Raw genomic sequence first — 19728 nt, 5'->3', positions numbered from 1 at the left:
ATAGGGGCCGGTGGGGACGGTGACAAAACGTAGCAAAACTGCCTGCTTGAGTGGGAAGCCACTGCTTAAGGCCAGAGTCAGTCAGTGACATTCAGGAATCTTGTGATTGTTATAAGACTGGCCAGAAATCAGATTTTTTTCTTTTAAATGCTGGCCACCAGTTAAATCATTCACAAGCAGTATGTGCAGGACAGATAAAAGACATTTAAACCATTGGGTTGCAAGCTCTGAGTGGTGTCAACAATTAATTCAGTTCAGTTCAGTCCAGTTGCTCAGTCATGTCCAACTCTTTGTCACCCCATGGACCGCAGCACTCCAGGCTTCCTTGTCCTCCACTATCTCCTGAAGCTTACTCAAATTCATGTCCATCAAGTCGGTGATGCCATCCAACCATCTCATCCTCTGTCATCCCCTTCTCCTCCTGCCTTCAATCTTTCCCAGCATCAGGTCTTTTCCAATGAGTCAGTTCTTCCAATGAGTATTAGGTGGCCAAAATATTGGAGCTTCAGCCTCAGCATCAGTCCTTCCAATGAATATTTAGGACTGATTTCCTTTAGGATGGAGTGGTCTGATCTCCTTGCAGTCTAAGGAACCCTCAAGAGTCTTCTCCAAAACCACAGTTCAAAAGCATCAGTTCTTCAGCACTCAGCTTTCTTTATGGCTCAACAATCAGTAGAAACAGACAAAAGAATGAAAAGGTCAGGAGACTGTCATTTTTCACTCGAAGCTCTTCTCTGCTCTCTGTTATTTTGCTTAATGAGTGAATAAATGCCCGATGAAGATGCCTTCCTTGCTTTTACTCTATTATTTTTTTTAATTGTCAACTTCATATGTGTTTGTGACAGAAAAAAAGAAAATACAAGTTAACAAAAACCATCCAAAATCTACTACTTGGAAATAACCACCACTATTCATATTCGTGTGTATTTTAATTATCTGTGTAGTTGATAATTTGTCTTCGACTCTTTGTGGCTGAATGGACTATAACCTGCCAGACTCCTCTGTCCATGGGATTCTCCAGACAAGAATACTGGAGTGGGTTGCAATTTCCTCCTTCAGGGATTTTAATTATATATATAATCCAATTGAAATTACCTTGTAGAATGTGTTCTGAAAGATGCTTTTTTTTTTTTTTACTTTATGCATTGTGAATTAAAATTCTTGGTACAGCAAAAATGAATACAACATCATAAAGAAACTATACTCTGATAAAAAAAAAGTTCTTTACTTGGAATTATGCTAAAATCCTAAAAACAGGCATCCTCTTCTGGGTGAGGGGGGATGCAACTGGAGAGGGCTGGCTGTGGCCTCAGTGACACAGAGGGAGGCTCTCTCCTGCCTGGGTGGGCGTCCATATGCACAATGGGTATCAGTCCACCCTCCTGTTATTGGTAGGTGAGTGTCATGCCTATGTTGATAGGCATGTGGATGAGCAAAGGATGGAGAGGAGGCTGTTCAAAGCGAGAAGGCATCTTTTTATTTTTAATTTCAAAAAAATATTTTGGCAGAAGAGAAGCGCCTTCCTGAGGTAGCCAAGTATTTTAAAAATATTCTGATTGCTTTCACAGGTTGAATGAGCCCATCATGTGCGTGTTGGCTAACTGAAAAGGTATAAACATTTTGAAAACATTCCCTTCGCACCAAATGTTCCTTTCGTTAAAATAACTTGAGTAAGAGAGAGAGAGCTTTGAAAATGTAGTTCCTGTAACACTTTTCTGAGAGAGACTGAAGAATATGAAAATGATCAGAAGGTCTTTTCCCCCCCAGAAGCAGTCAACAGGGTGGTAGAGTGTTTTGCTCTTGGTGTTCCTTTAAGAGGGCCGTTATGAGGTTGATTATCAGTAATCTGGCCCGTGAATATCTGGGTTTTGTAAAGCAAACATACTGGGAGATTCTTTGCTTTGCCAAAGCATTTTCTTTTTTATACAGTCTGGTTGCAAGGATCTTTGAACTGGGGTCTTTAGCTGAGGAATTTAATCTACGGATCAATAAACCTGTGAAACTTGAAGCATGAAGCATGTCTGCAATCTTGCTTTTCATAATTTGTAAAACCCTTTTTATCATCACAAAAAATGTGCAGTAAGAATCTTATCTGCCTAGAATGCACACGTAGAAATGAAAGATCCAGGGAAAGTTTCGGCTTGAGCTTGACTGTGGTGACCAGGGCTTGGACACAGACCTGATGACACGTGCAGCCGATGGAGGAGCAGGTGGAGGTCATGCAGGGGTCAGAGGTCACGGGAGCCCTGGTGGCGGCGGCAGCTCCCTGTGTTCCTGTGGGCTGGGCTCTGGGCTTCTGCTCTACCTGCTTCTCTCCTTTGATCCTCACGGCAAACTCACAAAGTGGAGGCTATTACTGTGTCCATTTTATGTCAGGAAACTGAAGTCTGGGCACTTGAAAGCCCTTTCTATATGTCACCCATTGGTGAACGGCGCAGCGTGGATTGGAAGGTCTGCCGATGGGGTTTTAGCTGCCGTGTAATTCTGCAGGATTCTGATTTCCACCTCTCACATTGGCGATACCCATTGTAATGGCTTCCCAGGTGGCGCAGTGTTAAAGAATCTGCTTGCCGATGCAGGAGATGCAGGTTCAATTCCTAGCTCGGGAAGATCCCCTGGAGAAGAAAATGGCAACCTACTCCAGTATTCTTGCCTGGAGCATCCCATGGGCAGAGGAGCCTAGCAGGCTACAGTCCATGGGGTTGCAAAGAGTTGGACAAGACTGAATGGGCACATATGTCATTTTAATGGCAAAGGTGAAGTTCAAGGGGAATCTCTTAAATAGGGGTGAATCCAAGGTCACTTCCATCCCCCAATCCTGGGTGAGGGACATACAATAAAAATATCAATAAGAGGCTAATAATTATATATTTATTGCCAAGGGACCCCCCCCCACCCCATACCACAACACGCTAGGTGCTCTCACAGACTTCCATTAGACAGTGCAGTCTGCGGGATGTCCCACAGACCCACATGTCCACACCAGTGAGAGTGAGGGGGCGGACAGTGGCCAGAATGGAAGCCCCTGATACACAAGGTGGGGAAAGGTGGTGAAAAAATATGTCTCAAAGAGGAAAAAGGATCTCCCATTTTTGAACTTATCTACAAAACAGACTCACAGAGAACAGGCTTGTGGTTGCCAAGGGGGAAGAGGTGGGGGGGAGGGATGGATTGGGAGTTTGGGATTAGCAGATGCAAACTATCAGGATATTAACTATCAGTTAACTATCAATATTAACTATTAGGATGGATAAACAATAAGGTCCTACGGTACAGCACAGGGAACCATAGTCAATATCCTGTGACAAACCATAATGGGAAAGAATATATATGTGTGTGTATGTGTGTGTAATTGAATCACTTTTCTGTATAGCAGAAAATAACACAACATTGTAAATCAACTGTACTTCAATAAAATAAGCTAAAGAATCTCCCTTGTTTGACCTTTTGTTCTTAACTATCAGATGTGCAAAAATATTAGATTCACTTGTAGCTACTAAGATAGCAGCTGGTTCCATGGATAATACCGTTCATCTATTATACGTATCCATCTGTCATCTTTTCTTTCCTTGGAGGAAATGGAAAAAAACCTTTTAGGACCAAAGCTTAAACCCATGGCCCAGTGGATCTGTCTTGTTTGGACTCCACGGTATTTGAGAAAGAAAATTTAAAAGTTTCCTCTATTGAAAAATTAGATTTTACATAACAATTTGGTTTTCTTTAAAAGTCAGGTCTAGAGGCGCTGGGGCCTGAGGGAGAGGGCTGTTTGCCTCAGGTGGGGGCCACTTACAGCGATCTTGGCTTTAACGGCCGCCAGCTTTTCCTGGGCAGCAGTGAGGTCCGAGGTGGCCTTGCTCAGCGCCTGGCGCTTGGGTTCCACGTCACAGAACACCTCGTGGAACTTCACGATGTTTATGACCCAAGAGCAGAGGCCTGCAGCCGCGTAGGACTTGGTGGCCACAAACTCCGGATTGAACTCGGGGTCCTGCAGATATGGCCTGATGGCCTTGAGACAGTTCTCGTGAATGTTCTCCTTGTCAAAGTGGATGAGGGAGTCCAGGAAACCATCCACCTTGGCCATGGTGACCTTGGCGGCCTTCCAGCTGCGGTCCTTGGGCACCTTGCCCCTGGGAGCTATGAGCACCATCACCGCTGCGCTGACATTGCTCACCGCCGGCGGCGGGGAACCGAAGGACTTCAGCTCGGTCAGATTGGTCTGCAAGAGAGAGGCACGTTGTTAGAGGAAAATGCATGCGTTCTCTTTGTCATCGACCACTCATGGAGCCTGGCTTGGAGCCATCTGAGAGGGCCGTTTTGAAGCCTTTAGCTGCCCTCAGAATTTTAAATATCATGACTCATCAGAAGGGAACCGAGAACTCCCCAGCAGGTCCAGAATGCTCCGAGTGACTAGTTGAGACTCAGAGGTTCTGTCAGCACTTTGACCTACAGCCCATCAGAAACACACAATTACTTCACATTTGACTGAAATGTATAAGGATGCCAACATGCTCTGAAACAGGCAGCGTGCCATGAATAAAAGATAAGGTTATTGTAAATTAATTTCCATCTTGGATTGAAGAGAATAGCATGTAACCCAACTATTTTTTTTTTCTTTAATTAAACTGCTTTGTTCCATGAGCCTGTTCTAACTACAGCTGACCGTCCCGATAGCAAAGAGGCGTCTTCTGCCAAGAAATAACGCAGACAGAAAGCCAGGCACAGCGTGTGCTCTTACTGCCTCTGCCTAGACATGGGTTGGAGCTTTGCGACAAGTTTCACTTGCTCTAGAAAGATAGGACTGAAAGGCTTGACCTTGAAAGGCCACTCGAACTTCTCAGGCTTTAGTGTTTTCATCTGTAGGTTGGGAGCAGTACATCTGCAGGTGAAATTTGGTCAGAAATGCATATAAAGTTGATTTAAGGTTTGTTGTGACCGACAGTGAGGAACATGTGATCTCAAAAGCACTTGATTTCAAAGCTGATTTTGTTAACAGGGGAAAATCTTGATTTCAAAGATTAGATCCTTGTGCCAAATTAATTTGGGGGTGTTCTCAGGCTGGGAAGTCAAAACAGGAGGGGGATTATTTCTAGCACCTAATGGAAGCGCCTAGGAAGATGCTCTGTTTATTCGTGCCACTGTTTGCACTTTGGGTCACGACAGTCTTGTCAGGGACAGGAATGAAGGACAGCACAGGTGTGGCAGGTGGGCTTGGGTACCTGTCCTAGTGGTCTCCCCTGAGCCAAAGAGGACAAAGAGGGAAAATACAGTCAGAAACAAAACCCCCACAATTTTAATACAATTTAAGTTGAGCATGTATGTGCAATGTACTGAATTAAGAAAAGATAAAAGTGGATAAAGATGAAATTGAATTCTATAACCTAGATACATCATTGTTAATATTTCAATGTAATTCCTTCTCACTTTAAAAAAAAATTACGTATATATATATAATTTGGGGATATGCTGGGCCTTTGTTGCTACATGGGTTTTTCTCTAGCTGTGGTGTGCAGGCTTCTCATTGTGGTAGCTTCTCTTATGGCAGAACACAGGAGCAAGTGTCTTTTGATTTCATGGCTGCAGTCACCATCCACAGTGATTTTGGAGCCCAAGAAAATAAAGTCTATCACTGTTTCCATTTTTTCCCCATCTATTTGCCATGAAGTGATGATAGGCTGGGTGCCATGCTCTTAGTTTTTCGAACATCTAAATATAAATGTATACATACATGTATACACACACACGCACACACACTGCATACAGTGCTTTTTCGTGATGCTCATTGTCTCTCGCCCCTGCCCAGTGCTAAACAGAATCTTCACAGAGACAGAATCTTTGTCTCTATGAAGGCAAACAGAGGCATCATGGGCACCCAGAACAGTGTCTGGCATGGAGTGCAGTCAGGGATTCTCTGCTGAGTGGATAAATGTGTCTGCACAGTCGTTCATTTGGCAAAGGGGGGATGCAGTGGTAAATAAAAGGTCAGTCCTTTTGCTCATGCAGATGGGGGGGACGGACACAAAAGAGTCAATCTTTGGTATATTAGAGAGTGAGAAGCGCTCTGAAAAAAAGCAAAAATAAGGGCTAGTAGGCTAGTGGATTCTTGAAGAGTGATGGTATCAGTTTGGCCAGGGAGGGGGTTTTGGGAGGAAACCTTAGAGAACCTGCTGTTTCAGGAGGGGGAAGGGCAGAGAGTAAATGAGTGGGGAGAGGACAGACACAAATGCCAGTTCCAGCACGATTTATAAGAGCTCTTCACACACACACACACACACACACACACACATATATGAGGATACTCTCTTTTTAGTTTAAAAAATTTGTTTAAGATATTCTGTGACAGGTAGAAATTTAGTTTTCCTATAGCCAAACTGAGTAATCCTTTTCCAGATGACATCATGCTATCATCTTTCGCTTTTATGGTTAGAAGGGTCTTTCATATGTATTAAGATGATGTGACCTTATAGTAACTTTTCTACTTCTTTTACAGTTTCTTTCTTATTGTTCACTGGTTTACAAGATTACATTATTCAGTCCTCCTAGTAAAATAATACATATTTACTGTGAAATATTTAGCAGAGATGAAGATGAAAACCAGACTCACTCATTTTACCACCCAGAGATAAACACTGTCCTGGTACGTTTAATGATATATGCTTAACAAACTAACAAAGAGGCACAGAAAAAAAGATAATGAGCGAATATTGTGTGAATATATATGAATGTGGTATATGTCTGGCTCGTTCATTTATGCACACAAATACATATACGTAGGCTTCCCAGGTGGCACTGGTAGTAAAGAATCCACCTGCCAATGCAGGAGACATAAGAGACGCGAGTTCGATCCCTGGACTGGGAAGATCCCTTGGAGGAGGAAATGGCAACCCACTCCAGTATCCTTGCCTGGCAAATCCCATGACAGGGCAGCCTGGTGGGCTATAGTCCATAGGTTCACAAAGAGTCAGACACCACTGAAGCGACTTAACACACACACATGCATACATATATGTACATACATATACATATATCAATCACTGTTTACACTATTTTTTGGATCTGCTTTCACTGAAAATTGTATCTTAAACTCTTTCATGTTAGGAATTATTTTTGCAAAATATGATATTAAATATAGTATGTGCAATTTTCTCTCATTTAGATGAGCCATAATTTAGCCAACTCCATATTGTTAAGTATTTAGGTTATTAAATTTTTAATAGCTGCTTAAATGACATGAACTTTTAATGAAATTAGAAATAAATAAGCCCCAAATCAGAGTCAAATTAGGCTTGGATTTAATGTATAACATATTTGAGGAATAGTGACATCCTTAAAATATTAATCTTGCCTTACACAAACTTGGTACATCTATTTCCCTATTCATATCTTATTTTACACTACTCAACAAAGATGTGCAGTTTTCTTCACATAGTTTCAATAAATTTATTTATGTTTACTTGTACCGAGAGTTTTGGTTGCTATCTTGAAAATATTATATTTTCTAACTGGATACTGTTGATATTAGGAAAGCTATTAAATTTTGTCATGGGCCCTTAACCCTCCCCTTTTATTTGTTTTATTATATTTTTATGACATCTATGAATAATAACACATTAGTCTGCTACTTTACAACATTTGCACGATTACCATTTTTCATTTATCACTGCATTGGCTAGAAACTTTAGGGCAATTGTTTTATAATAGAAGCAAAGGGGGTCATTATTGTGCTTTTTTTTTGCTAATGGGAATTCGGGTAATGCTCGACCATTAGACGGGATGTTTCATTCTTGGACTGGGATTGATTGCTATGTGTTAGCAAATTACCCAAATATCCTTTTGTTCTTACTATACTGAGAGTTTTAATAGGAATGGATGTTGAATTGTGTTAGGTATCATTTTTAACATTTCTCTAACTGCAGAATTTTTTGCCTTTTTTTTTTAAAGATTTTTTTTTGTGTGGACCATTTTTAAAGTCTTTACTGAATTTGTTACAATATTGCTCCTGTTTTATGTTTTGGTTTTTTGGCTTCAAGGCTTTTGGGATCTTAGCTCCCAGACCAGGGATCGAACCCACACTCCCTGCATTGGAAGGTGGTCTTAACCACTGGACCACAAGGAAGTCCCCCAAAACTATTCTTCTTAAATCTACAGCTGGGTATGTTCACAGGAGTGGCCCTACATAACCACTTTGCTTGGTAGCATACTGTTGTTTGAATAAATTGCTAGGCTTGATTTATCAGGATTTTGTATGGATATCTTAAATCATTATTCATAAATTTGTATAATCTGAGGTTTTATTTTCTTGTGCTATCTCTATCACTTCTAGTATCAAGCTTATCATATAATAAAGGTCTTAAAAAGTCCTTTTTTTAAAAGTTCTACTTAAAAAGTAGGAAAGAAGTCTGTTAAACTCTGTAACCCTAGAATTCTCAAAATCATTTAATTATAAAATATACCTTTTATATAACTTGTTAATATTAAGTTATAAGTCAAAGGACAGGAAGAAAATATTTACAACATATATAACAAGATATATAGTAAAAATTTATCTTAAAAACCCTATAAATCAATAAAGAAAAGGGAAATTATCTCATCAGAAAACGGACAAAGAATCTGAGCAAATAATGAAGGAAGTAATCTAAATATTAGAATCAAACTATTCACAAATTTTTTAAATGAAAAAATCTTTGTGTTCTTAATGAGAAAAATTAGAATGATTGAAAATACTTAAGACTGGCAAGGATGTGGGGGGAAGCAGAGCTTACAACTATAAACAAGAGAAGCTATTTTGGATAGAAATTGAGCATTATTTATATAAAAAAGAGAATTATTATTAGAGTTTCCTAATGCTTCTGTGGGGCTTCCCAGGTGGCGCTAGTGGCAAAGAACCCACCTGCCAATCCAAGGGACATAAGAGACAGGGGCTTGATCTCTGGGTTAGGAAGATCCCGTGGAAGAGGGCATGGCAACCCACCCCCGTATTCTTGCCTGGAGACTCCCATGGACAGAGGAGCCTGGCGGGCTACAGTCCCTGGGGTTGCAAAGAGTCGGATGTGACTGAAGTGACTGAGCACACGCATTGCTTCTGTAAGAAATTATCATAAACACAGTGACTCAACGTGAACGTACAATCTTCCTATTCTGGAGGCAGGATTCCTAAGCTGAAGATGTTGGAGAGGCTGGTTCTTTGTGGAGGCTGGAGCAGAGAGTCTGAGCCTTTCTGTACCCAGTTTCTAGAGCCAGCCTCACTCCTTGGCTCAAGGTCCCACATCAAATGAGCTGTGTACCCGCTCTGCTCCCACCATCATACCTCCTCCTTCCGACCTTCCTGTCTCCCTCTTCTTTGGATCCTTGTGATGACATTTAGGACCCAGCTGGGGCTTCTCCGGTGGCTCAGATGGTTAAGAATCTGCCTGCAATGCAGGAGACCTGGGTTTGATCCCTGAATGGGGAAGATCCCCTGGAGAAAGGAATGGCAACCCACTCCAGTATTCTTGCCTCTAGAATTGCATGGACAGAAGAGGCTGGTGGGCTACAGTCCATGAGGTCAAAAAGAGTTGGACATGACTGAGTGACTAACACTCTCACTTTCACTGGATAATCCAGAGTCATCTCCCCACTTTGAGAACCTTGATTTAATCACACCTACAGAGTCACCATATGAAGTAAAATCCACAGGTTCCAGAGGTTAGGACGTGGGTATTTTGAGGGGTGGAGGAGGTATGATTCAACCTGCCATGTTGTTCTCTCAAACAATTGTATTTCTTATTTGACCCAGAGAAATATTTGAACATATGGAGTAAAGATATATGCATAAGAATATTTGTATTAGAGAAAAAGAAACTAATTACACACTCAAGAGTAAATAGCTAAAAGATCTAGAGTACATTATAGCCTGGAATACTACAAAGCATTAAATAAATATGGTTTCAATGTACGTATTGGCGTGACACAGTCTTGTTTCATGAGGAAGAGTAAGTTGTCATTATCTATTTGTATTTAAAATATGATATATTTTATATGTGTATAAACATATAATGCAGTGCATATAAAATATGTCATGTTTTAAATACAAATCTCCTGCACTGCAGTCTGAGCCTCCAGGGAAGCCCGAGGTGTTAGTCCCTCAGTTGTGTCCGACTCTTTGTGACCCACTGGACTGTAGCCCACCAGGTTCCTCTGTCCATGGGATTCTCCAGGCAAGAATACTGGAGAGGGTTGCCATTCCCTTCTCCAGGGGATCTTCCCAACCCAGGGATTGAACTTGGGTCTCCTGCATCACAGGTGAATTCTTTACTGTCTGAGCCACCAGCGAAGCCCTGGTGTATTTCATATGTGTATTTGCACAGAAATAAATACACAGAAAAATTGCTGGATGAGATATAGTTCAAGCTTGCTGTTTTAGGAGAGGGCTGGGGGTGGAGTGCAAAGAAGGGTGACTTTATGTTTCATCCTGTACATTCTATACTCTTTGAATTACTGTAATGATAAAAACGCCATTTTATGTTATTTGTATAATAAAAAATAAGTTTACTGGATAAAATGCATAGGAAATAAATAGAAAATTTCAAGTAACTCTGCAAGGAGAAAAAAAAAGAGCCATGAAATTGTAAGCAAAACCATTCTTCAACTAGGGCAGGGAAAGCTATACCGGATTTGCTTCAGTTTAGCTATAAAAGTGAAATAATACTGCCAAAGCAGAGACTTAAAATGTACAGAGACTTACTACTATGCTCTGATTTACAGGTGTTCTTTATGTATTAACTAAAGATTCATTGTTAACTTTGAAAATGATGAGAAAATAGGAATGCAGTCCTTAAATACCAGAGTCCTGAGGATGCAAAAAAATTTGAGGATACTCAAGGGGTCCTTGTGTTCATGAAGAAACATCTCCCCTGTTCTGTGTGGTACAATCTGATCCATTCTACTTCTTTGAGCAGGGGGTGGGGGCTGGGAGAAATGGGTGAATGTGGTTCAAAAGGTACAAATTTCCAGGTTTAAAATAAATAAGTCCTGGGGATGTAGTGTATAGCTAACTATGTGGTATATTTGAAAGTTGCTAAGAGAGTAAATCTTAAAAGAAGAAGAAAAACAAAATACAAGAAAAAAATTGCAACTATGCATGGTGATACATGCTAACCAGACTTAGTGTGGTGATCACTTCACAATATATTTGTATATATCGAATCGTTACATTCTACACGTGAGGCTAAGAACCATTATATGTCATTGTGAGGGATGAAGAAGTTCAGTGACTGGTGCGTGAGACGCCACGCTAGTTTGAAGACAGTACCCATCATGTTCTCTGGCACACAGTAGCTGTTGTTTAGTCGCTAAGTTGTGTCCAACTCTTTGTGACCCCACAGACTGCAGCTGGCCAGGCTCTTCTGCCCATGGGATTTTCCAGGCAAGAATAGTGGAGCAAGTTGCCATTTTCTCCTCCAGGGGATCTTCCTGACCCAGGGATAGAATCCTCATCTCCTGCATTGGCAGGCGGATTCTTTACCATTGAGCTACCGTACATGGTAGGCATTCATTAAAAATGATTTTCATGGGCTTTGCTGGTGGGGCAGTGGTAAGGAATCCACCTGTCAATGCAGGAGACAGGGGTTCAATCTCTAATCCGGGAATATCCCACATGTCGGGGAGCAGCTAAGCCCATGAGCCCCAACAATTGAGCCTGTGCTCTAGAGCCCAGGAACCACAACGACTGAGTCTGCCTGCCCTAGAGCCTGTGCTCCGCAACAAGAGAAGCCACCGCAGCTGAGAAACCTGCCCACCACAGCTAGAGTAGCCTGAGAATAAATGAAGACCCAGCATGGACAAAAACACATAAATTAAATTATCAAGAAAACTTCATTCCTTTAGGAAAATGAGTTTCACTTCCTTCGTGGCAGAGATATCTAGACCTCAAATCCAGTGCTTTTTTTCAGAATCCGATCCCATCACTTCCATGAGTTACACCTCTATGTGTTTATTTCTACCAGCAAAGGTCACCTAACTAATCAGCCATAAAATTAACCAAGAGTATTCATAGGTTTTCACCGTTTCCAGCCTGTGGAAACCGAAAAGATAACCCTGTTATAAAGACATCGACAACAACAAACTGATTGACTGCCATCTGTTAGCTATGGATGCTTTTCATGCCTTATCTAATTGAATCCTTGTAACAACCTATTGCTGTCGCTCAGTGGCTCAGTCATGTCCGACTCTTTGCGACCCCATGGACTGCAGCACGCCAGGTTTCCCTGTCCTTCACAGCCTGATGCGGACCATATTACTACCACCTCCACTTTACAGGTGAGGAAACAAAGGTTCAGAGAACATAAAGTCATTCCTAGGGTCACACACTGTGAATAGTCCAGCCAGAACTTGGACTCAGCTCATCTTAGAAAATATAATCTCTGTGTCAAAAGATCTTTCATCTTTTTGGCAAGAAGTGATCACTGAACACTACAAAAGGGTGCATAAATAAAGCAGTCTCTCTTTTGTGCTCTGGAAGACAGGAAAGGGAGAGGTTGCTCTTGAAAGTAAGTTTGATTTTGCAATATGGGTGTTGTTTAGACAGAGTGATGATCCTAGATGGCTACTGTAGCACTGTCTGATTAAAGTCCTCGCAGTTGAAATGATGCTGCTATGAGGGGTCAGGGAGACCCTGGCCTGGCTGTATGGAAAAGTTCAGATGGAATAAAAGGGAACAAGTTTGAGTCAGTTGAACTGAGGTGGACAAACCTAGAGCCTATTATACAGAGTGAAGTCAGGAAGAGAAAAACAAATACCATATATTAATGTATATATATGGAATCTAGAAAAATAGTACTGATGAACCTACTTGCAGGGAAGGAATGGAGACGCAGAGAATGGACCTGTGAACACAGCGGGGAAGGAGAGGGTGGGACAGATTGGGAGAGTAGCAGGGACATATATACACTGCTGCTGCTGCTAAGTCGCTTCAGTCGTGTCTGACTCTGTGCGACCCCATAGACGGCAGCTCACCAGGCTCCCCCGTCCCTGGGATTCTGCAGGCAAGAACACTGGAGTGGGCTGCCGTTTCCTTCTCCAATATATACGCTACCATGTGTAAAATAGATAGCTAGCAGGAAGCAGCCGTGTAGCACAGGGAGCTCAGCTTGGTGCTGCGATGGCCTAGAGGGGTGGGGTGGGGTCAGAGGAGGGAGACCAAGAGGGATGTGTGTGTGTGTGTGTGTGTGTGTGTGTGTGTGTGTGTGTGTGTGTGTGTGTGTGTGTGTAAAATTATGACTGATTTGCATTGTTGTATAGCAAAAACCAACACAACATTGTAAAGCAATTCACCTCCAGTGAAATTTTCCTCCAGCTTTAAGAAGAGAGAAAAGCTTTCAGGCTGAGAAGTGGTGGCATAATTGGGCTATACCTCCACTCCCCAGTCTATCCACAATTCCCAAAATTTTCCTGGAGAAATCTTGCGTTTTCTATGGAGGTGAGGTAGAGGCCCACTTAAGGCTTTTACAGGTCCTTCCTTTTAGGGACCTCCCACCACACATCATAAAAAACACATAATAATGCACTCATATCTCACATTAAATACAATTGATACATAACTATACATCACAGGATTGTCCAGCATCCTCAGCTTAGTCTCAGATGTGCTGAGGCTCTAAGCCAAGAAATGCTACCTTCCAAGGCGATGTGTGCATTGACTACATAGAACCCATAAAAGAAAGCTTCAAAGGGACTTTCTTGGTGGTCCAGCGGCTAAGACTCCACACTCCCAAAGCAGGGGACCCGGGTTTGGTTTCTGGTCCGGGGCCTAGATCCCACAAGCTGCAGTTAAGAGTACTCAATGTTGCAGCTAGGGCTTCCCTGCTGACTCAGGGGTGAAGAGTGTGCCGGTCAATGCAGGAGACTCGAGTTCCATCCCTGTGTTGGGAAGATCCCCTGGAGAGGGAAATGGCAACCCATTCCAGTACTCTTGTCTGGGAAATCCCAAGGACAGAGGAGCCTGGTGGGCTACAGTCCATGGGGTCGCAGAGAGTTGGACATGACCGAACCACTCACACTTCAGTGCCTTCAGTGAGATAGGCTGCTGAGTTCCATCCACTCTGCCTTTAAGGGAGGATGGTGGGGGGTGGGGCATGTGTCCCTTCACATCAAGTCTAGAGAGAGGAGGGCTTTAAGGAGACCACTCAGAGAGCTTAAATGCAACTTGAGTGACACCGGACTGGGGGTCTAACTTACAGAAATCTACAGGATGCGAATGGCAGGCTAGTCCCCTGGTGGTGGAACTTGGGGGGCGTTTCCTACATGGGTGACCAACACTCTCGGAGTCCATCTGGAAGAAGGAGGCATAAGTGTCGCCTGTGGAGCAGAGGCGAGCTGCTGGCATGGCCCACCTGCCATGGGCTGTCTGAGACCTTGATCAAATGGCCCCTGTGAAGGGGTAAGTGAGTAGCTAGATTCTCAGCAGAAAGAGGAACCAGCGGAGGGTCTGCAAAGAGATGACCTGAGCTCCCAAGTAAACATCAGCTTTCCTCTGTGATGCCAACTCCTGATGACCCAAGTCTGTCTGTCCTGCTTTCCATCTTCCTCCCTCAGTCTCTCAGCCATGGTCATCCAAATGGGAAAGAAAGTTAATTGTGAAAACTATAAAAGGAAGAAGTACTAACCACAGGCACCTCCCAACACACAGAGTATCTTTAAAGGGAACCAAAGTAAAACTCCCAATGAACACATCTCAAGAGTCATGCTTGTTCCACTAAAAGGTCATGTGTATGAGCTGAATTTAGTTGACACACAGTTACATGCTGTCGACAACTGAGTACTTGCCAAGTTTGATTTTGTAGATTTTTTTCTCTTACTTTGGAGACAACATTTTACTTTAGTCTCATATCTTAAACATTTTCATAGGGCCCTAAGAGGCCTGCATGCATGTGTGTGCTAAGTCGCTTTAGTCAAGTCCGACTCTGTGCTACCCCATGGACCGTAGCCTGCCAGGCTCATCTGTCCCTGGGATTCTCCAGGTAAGAATACTGGAGTGAGTTGGCATGCCCAGGAGATCTTCCCAATCCAGGGATCAAACTCAAGTCTCATGTGTCCCACACTGGGGAGTGTTCTTTACCACTAGCACCACCTGGGAAGCTTCGACCCAAGGTTTGGACCCAGGTCTCCTGTGTTGCAGGCAGATTCTTAACCACCTGAGCCACCAGGGAAGCCCTTAAGAGGCCTATGTGTCCTATAGCACAGAAGAAGTAAAGTGACCATGGACTGCATAGTCAGAAGGTCTCCGGGCCTGCATTTTGAAGATGTGAGTTCAAGTCTGGCTCTGACATTGGGGTCTGTGACTCTGGGCCCTGGCTTTCTCATCAGTGAAGCAAGGAGGCTGGACAGTTAGCCCCTCCTGTCCCGATAAGTTTGGGACTCACATCTCTCGGATTTCACTGGTAGCCCGTGCATCCTGACATATATTCAGCGTATATAAATGTCTGCTTGCTCAATGAATAAACCAGTGACAGCTGGTCCCAGCCGAGCCCTCTGGACTGTGCCCCTATGTCCCTCAGAACACCAGGGTGGTGGGCTGCCTTTGGGTTGGAGGAGAGGCTGCTCCTCCCCGGAGGGATGAGCAGGCACGCACACGTTCCTCCTACCTTGTTGAGGGTGTTGAGGGCCTCCTGGGCTGCCGTGAGCGCCGGTTCTGCCTTGGCCAGGTCTTCCTCACAGTCCTTCTGCTTCTGCTGCACCTCCAGCATGATGAGGGCCACCTTCCGCTCCTCCTCGTCGGCGATGGCTTTCTCTCTGCTCACCTTGTCCGTCTCCACGCCCACCACCTGAATCAGCTTGTCGGCATCTTCATTCTTCTGCCTTAGCTCCACTTCCTGGGTGGCCAGCTTGGCTTTTAGCTCATCCACCTGCAACAGAGAAGCGGCAGGTTTTTTTTGACGGGACCATGGTGGGGTCTGACCCTGCAGGGCAGGGAAGAAGGCCAGCTCCTGATGCAAAGGCGCAAAGCTGAGCTCTCAGCTGGGATCAAGCTCCCTGACCTGGGAAAGAAAAGTAACCCTGGCCACCCTCTTCCTCTCTCCTCTGCAGCAAATGTGGTGGAAGATTCTAAGCAACAGATGCCATGAACTTTCTTTCTCCTTGATGCCCAAATGACATAGGTGACTTCTCACTGACATCGGTGTCTGTGTCTTATAAAAACCTCATGGGCCTAACATAACACTTCACACATAGTAGGGCTTTACTAAGCAACAGTTATTCTTTAACTGAATTTGGCCAGTTTGGAGTGCACTGAGGATTTAGCAAACTATAAAAAGTGAGTGTCCACTGGGTATCCTGAAAGACGGAATATATGAACAGACAGTGGCTGGACCATAAAAGCAGAACTCTGATCTAGAACCTGCAGCAACCTACCCAGGAGACCAGCCCATTATCCACAGCAACCAGCTCAGAAAGCCAGCATTCATAAGTCAGATTGAAATGGAACAGGACCCTATGGTCCTTGTCTCCGCAATGTCTGCAGCTTGCCTTTTGTCAGTGGAAAAACATTAGCCAAAAAATAAATTTAATCAGAGAGGTGAGAACATGCACAAAACAAAGGAAGATAGTCAAGGGAGACCAAATAATAACATAGTCATTAAACATAGCCAAGGATCTTTGGTTTCTTTTCAAGGGCTACAGATAATATTCTGAGCCATATCCTGTGTAGATACTGAAATCCCTACCAGGTGAAGAAGTCAGCCTCATGATGACCAGACTGTAGCCATGATATAAGCTGCCATAATTCTGAGAACTGGCCTCAAGGAAATGGGAACGCACTGACCCTGGAATTGAAGATTAACTGTATTTAATCAAGATGATGCTGGTCACACCAGCGATGACCAATTTCAAGTTGACTGTCAGAGCTGTGCTGTTTCTGCACAGAGCCCCCTTCCTCAGCCTACAAAAACTCTTGCCCACAGACTGTTACCAGGCAGGGGTGTTAAGCCTTTGAACAGACATCCGCTCTCCTTCCCAGTTGCTGGCATCCAAATTATGCAAATTTTCCTTTCCACCAACCTGGCCTCTTTACTGGCTTTTGAGCAGCCAGCGACTAGACCTTGGTTTGGAAACAAGTCTACTGTCTAAGTAACAGTCCAGGAAGACAGGCAATAACCTCTATAAGAATCAGTTCAAAATGGCAGGGACTTGATTAATAACTGACAACTTTCTTAACTTTATCCCAGTGTAGGACCAGAGATGAGAGAAATTCAAACACCCACCCCTAAACAATCAAAGATGCCCAGCTTCTGATCTGCCCTCCTCTGCCTCCCAACAGCCAACAGCCTCTGTCCGTGAAGGTCCTTTCTTCCAACCATTTAGCTCCCCCATTCCTCTGCCTGCCTTTGTGTCTCCTCTTGTTGCTGCTGAGTCGCTAAATCGTGTCTGACTCTTTGTGACCCTATGGACTGTAGCCGGCCAGGCTCCTTGGTCCATGGGATTTCCCAGGGAAGAATACTGGAGTGGGTTGCCATTTCCTTCTCCAGGGGATCTTCTGGACCCAAGAATCAAACTCATGTCCCCTGCGTTGGCAGGCAGATTCTTTACTGCTGAGCCATCAGGGAAACCTTTTATGTCTCTACCAAAGCGCAAATGATGGTGGCTGACTGCCTTGCTAGAGCGAGCTCTGAATAAAGAGCCTTTGCTTGTCCTCGTTTAGTTGGACTTCATCTATTCCCACAGTCCTTTCAAGAAGGACTAGGTTGAAGTAGAACAGCATGGATTCCGATGGCCCAGACCAGCTGTGTTCTCCACCCAGCTCTATGTTCACGCACATTTGGGGACAATGATGGAGTGGTGGGAATACCGGCTCCCAGGAATCCTTCTATGTTCCCAATCAGCTAGGAAGAGGTGAATGGCTTTCTATGTGCTCAGGAGGGGGTGGTGGTTCTCAGAATGTGGTCCTCGGACCCCAGAAGGTGGTACCCAGCATCAGCGCCACCTGGGAAATGCAAAGTCTGGGGCTTCCCTGGCGGTCCAGTGGTAAAGAACCCACCTGTCAAAGCATGGGACGTGGGTTCCATCCCTGGTTCGGGGAGACCCCACATGCGGTGGAGCCACTAAACCAGTGTGCCGCAACTACTGAGGCCCATGTGCCCTGGAGTCTGTGCTCTGCAACAGCAGAAGCCACCACAGTGAGAAGCCTGCTTGCTGCAACTAGAGAAAGCCCACATGCAACAGTGAAGACCCAGCACAGCCAATACATAAAATAATATAAAATAAATACAATCTTAAAAAGGAAAAGAAGGAAATCAAGTTGTCTGGTCCACTCTGGACCAGAATTAGACATTCTGGTCCACTCAGAATTAGACATTCTGGTGGTGGGGCCCTGCAATCTGTGTTTTAATAGGCCCTCTGGGTGAATCTGATGCCTGCCTAGGTTTGAGAATCACTAGCCTAACTCACACCCTGTTCATGTGCAAAGAGAAGACTTAGATCTATTTATTTCTGGAAAGTAAAAAAAAAAAAAAAGTCAATTGTATTTGCAATATGGCCCATAAACTTTACATCCCAAGATGACCTCTTGTCTCTCATTTTTCTGAAGTCTATTTCATGCAACCACCAAAGATTACTTCAGAGCTCCTAGAACATGTCAAACAGATTCAAATGCTTTATGCTGCAAAAATAAAACGGGGGCTTAGACGTTGCTGATAATTCCCTTTTCATGGCAGATCAAAGGAAAAGAAAATGAAGGCAGAAGAAAAAAAGAATGTGCTTTAATTTTGTGTATTCATAGAAATCGGAGACTTTGCTTAACCTCAGACGGAGGCCTGCTCCCTAGAACGGGTCTTGTATTCTCGTGTTGGAAGGTTAATCCCTTTCCATCTCCCGTTGTTCAGCTGCAGAGTAATTTCTACAAGGACAAAGATGCAATTGTAAATCAAAATGATTGAACCACATAATCACTCCAGTCAGCAAACACACCAGTAACTTTGTGTTCCTTTCCAAATCTTGGGAGATTTGAGAAAATTGAAGTGGGTTTTTTTTGTTGTTGTTGTTATTGTTGTTTATGGATTGCAGATTTGCCCTATGGCCTCAGGCCCTGGGTAAATAATCACCAGTGCTGTGGATGGAAGCTCTATTATAACTCTTAAGCTGTGACATGGAGTGACACGAGGGGCCAGCCAGGCAGAAGTAGGCTGTGACTGCTCACTCAGTCGCGTCCAACTCTTTGCGACCCCATGGACTGTAGCCCACCAGGCTCCTCTGTCCGTGGGGTTTCCCAGGCAAGAATACTGGAGTAGGTGGCCATTTCCTACTCCAGGGGATCCTCCTGATCCAGGGATTGAACCCATGTCTCCTGTGTCTCCTGCATTGGCAGGCAGCTTCTTTGCCACTGAGCCACCTGGGAAGGAATCAGAAGTAGGCTACAGACAAGGCAGAACTCAGGGTCATTTTGTGGCTCTTCTTCAGTAGAACAGGACATTGAAATAAGTGACTTAAACATTTTCTCTTCCCTTTCCCCCTTATTCAAAGCATTCAGGCTATACTCTGGGTTTCTTGTCACATAGACACTCCCACACTTGAATAGGAAGATTAACAGGGGAGGTGCTACCAACACTGATGAGACCCTCTCCCCACAAGTACCGAGTCCAGTGAGGGTAAGATGGTGGTGGAAGACCCTCCTTTCTTCAAGGTCCAGGCACAATGATGTTCAGAGAGAGGACCTTCTCCCCAGAGCTCCAGAAGATAGAGAAGGAATCCAGAATAATCAGTCAC

General features: G+C 43.9%; 1 protein-coding gene across 1 annotated transcript in view; it reads right to left on the bottom strand.

Annotated features, from left to right (window-relative positions):
• Positions 1-19728, bottom strand: part of DNAH9 (dynein axonemal heavy chain 9) — a 280642-nt gene that overhangs the window by 68329 nt on the left and 192585 nt on the right. The window contains exons 49-50 of the mRNA XM_043903869.1: positions 15618-15878; positions 3791-4216 (exon numbers count right to left, since the gene is read on the bottom strand). Of these exons, the coding sequence (XP_043759804.1) occupies positions 3791-4216; positions 15618-15878 (687 nt within the window). The remainder of the gene's footprint in view (positions 1-3790; positions 4217-15617; positions 15879-19728) is intronic.

Source organism: Cervus elaphus, chromosome 5 (assembly GCF_910594005.1).
Source record: "Cervus elaphus chromosome 5, mCerEla1.1, whole genome shotgun sequence".
Taxonomy (NCBI): domain Eukaryota; kingdom Metazoa; phylum Chordata; class Mammalia; order Artiodactyla; family Cervidae; genus Cervus; species Cervus elaphus.
This window is presented reverse-complemented; position numbering and strand designations above follow the sequence as displayed.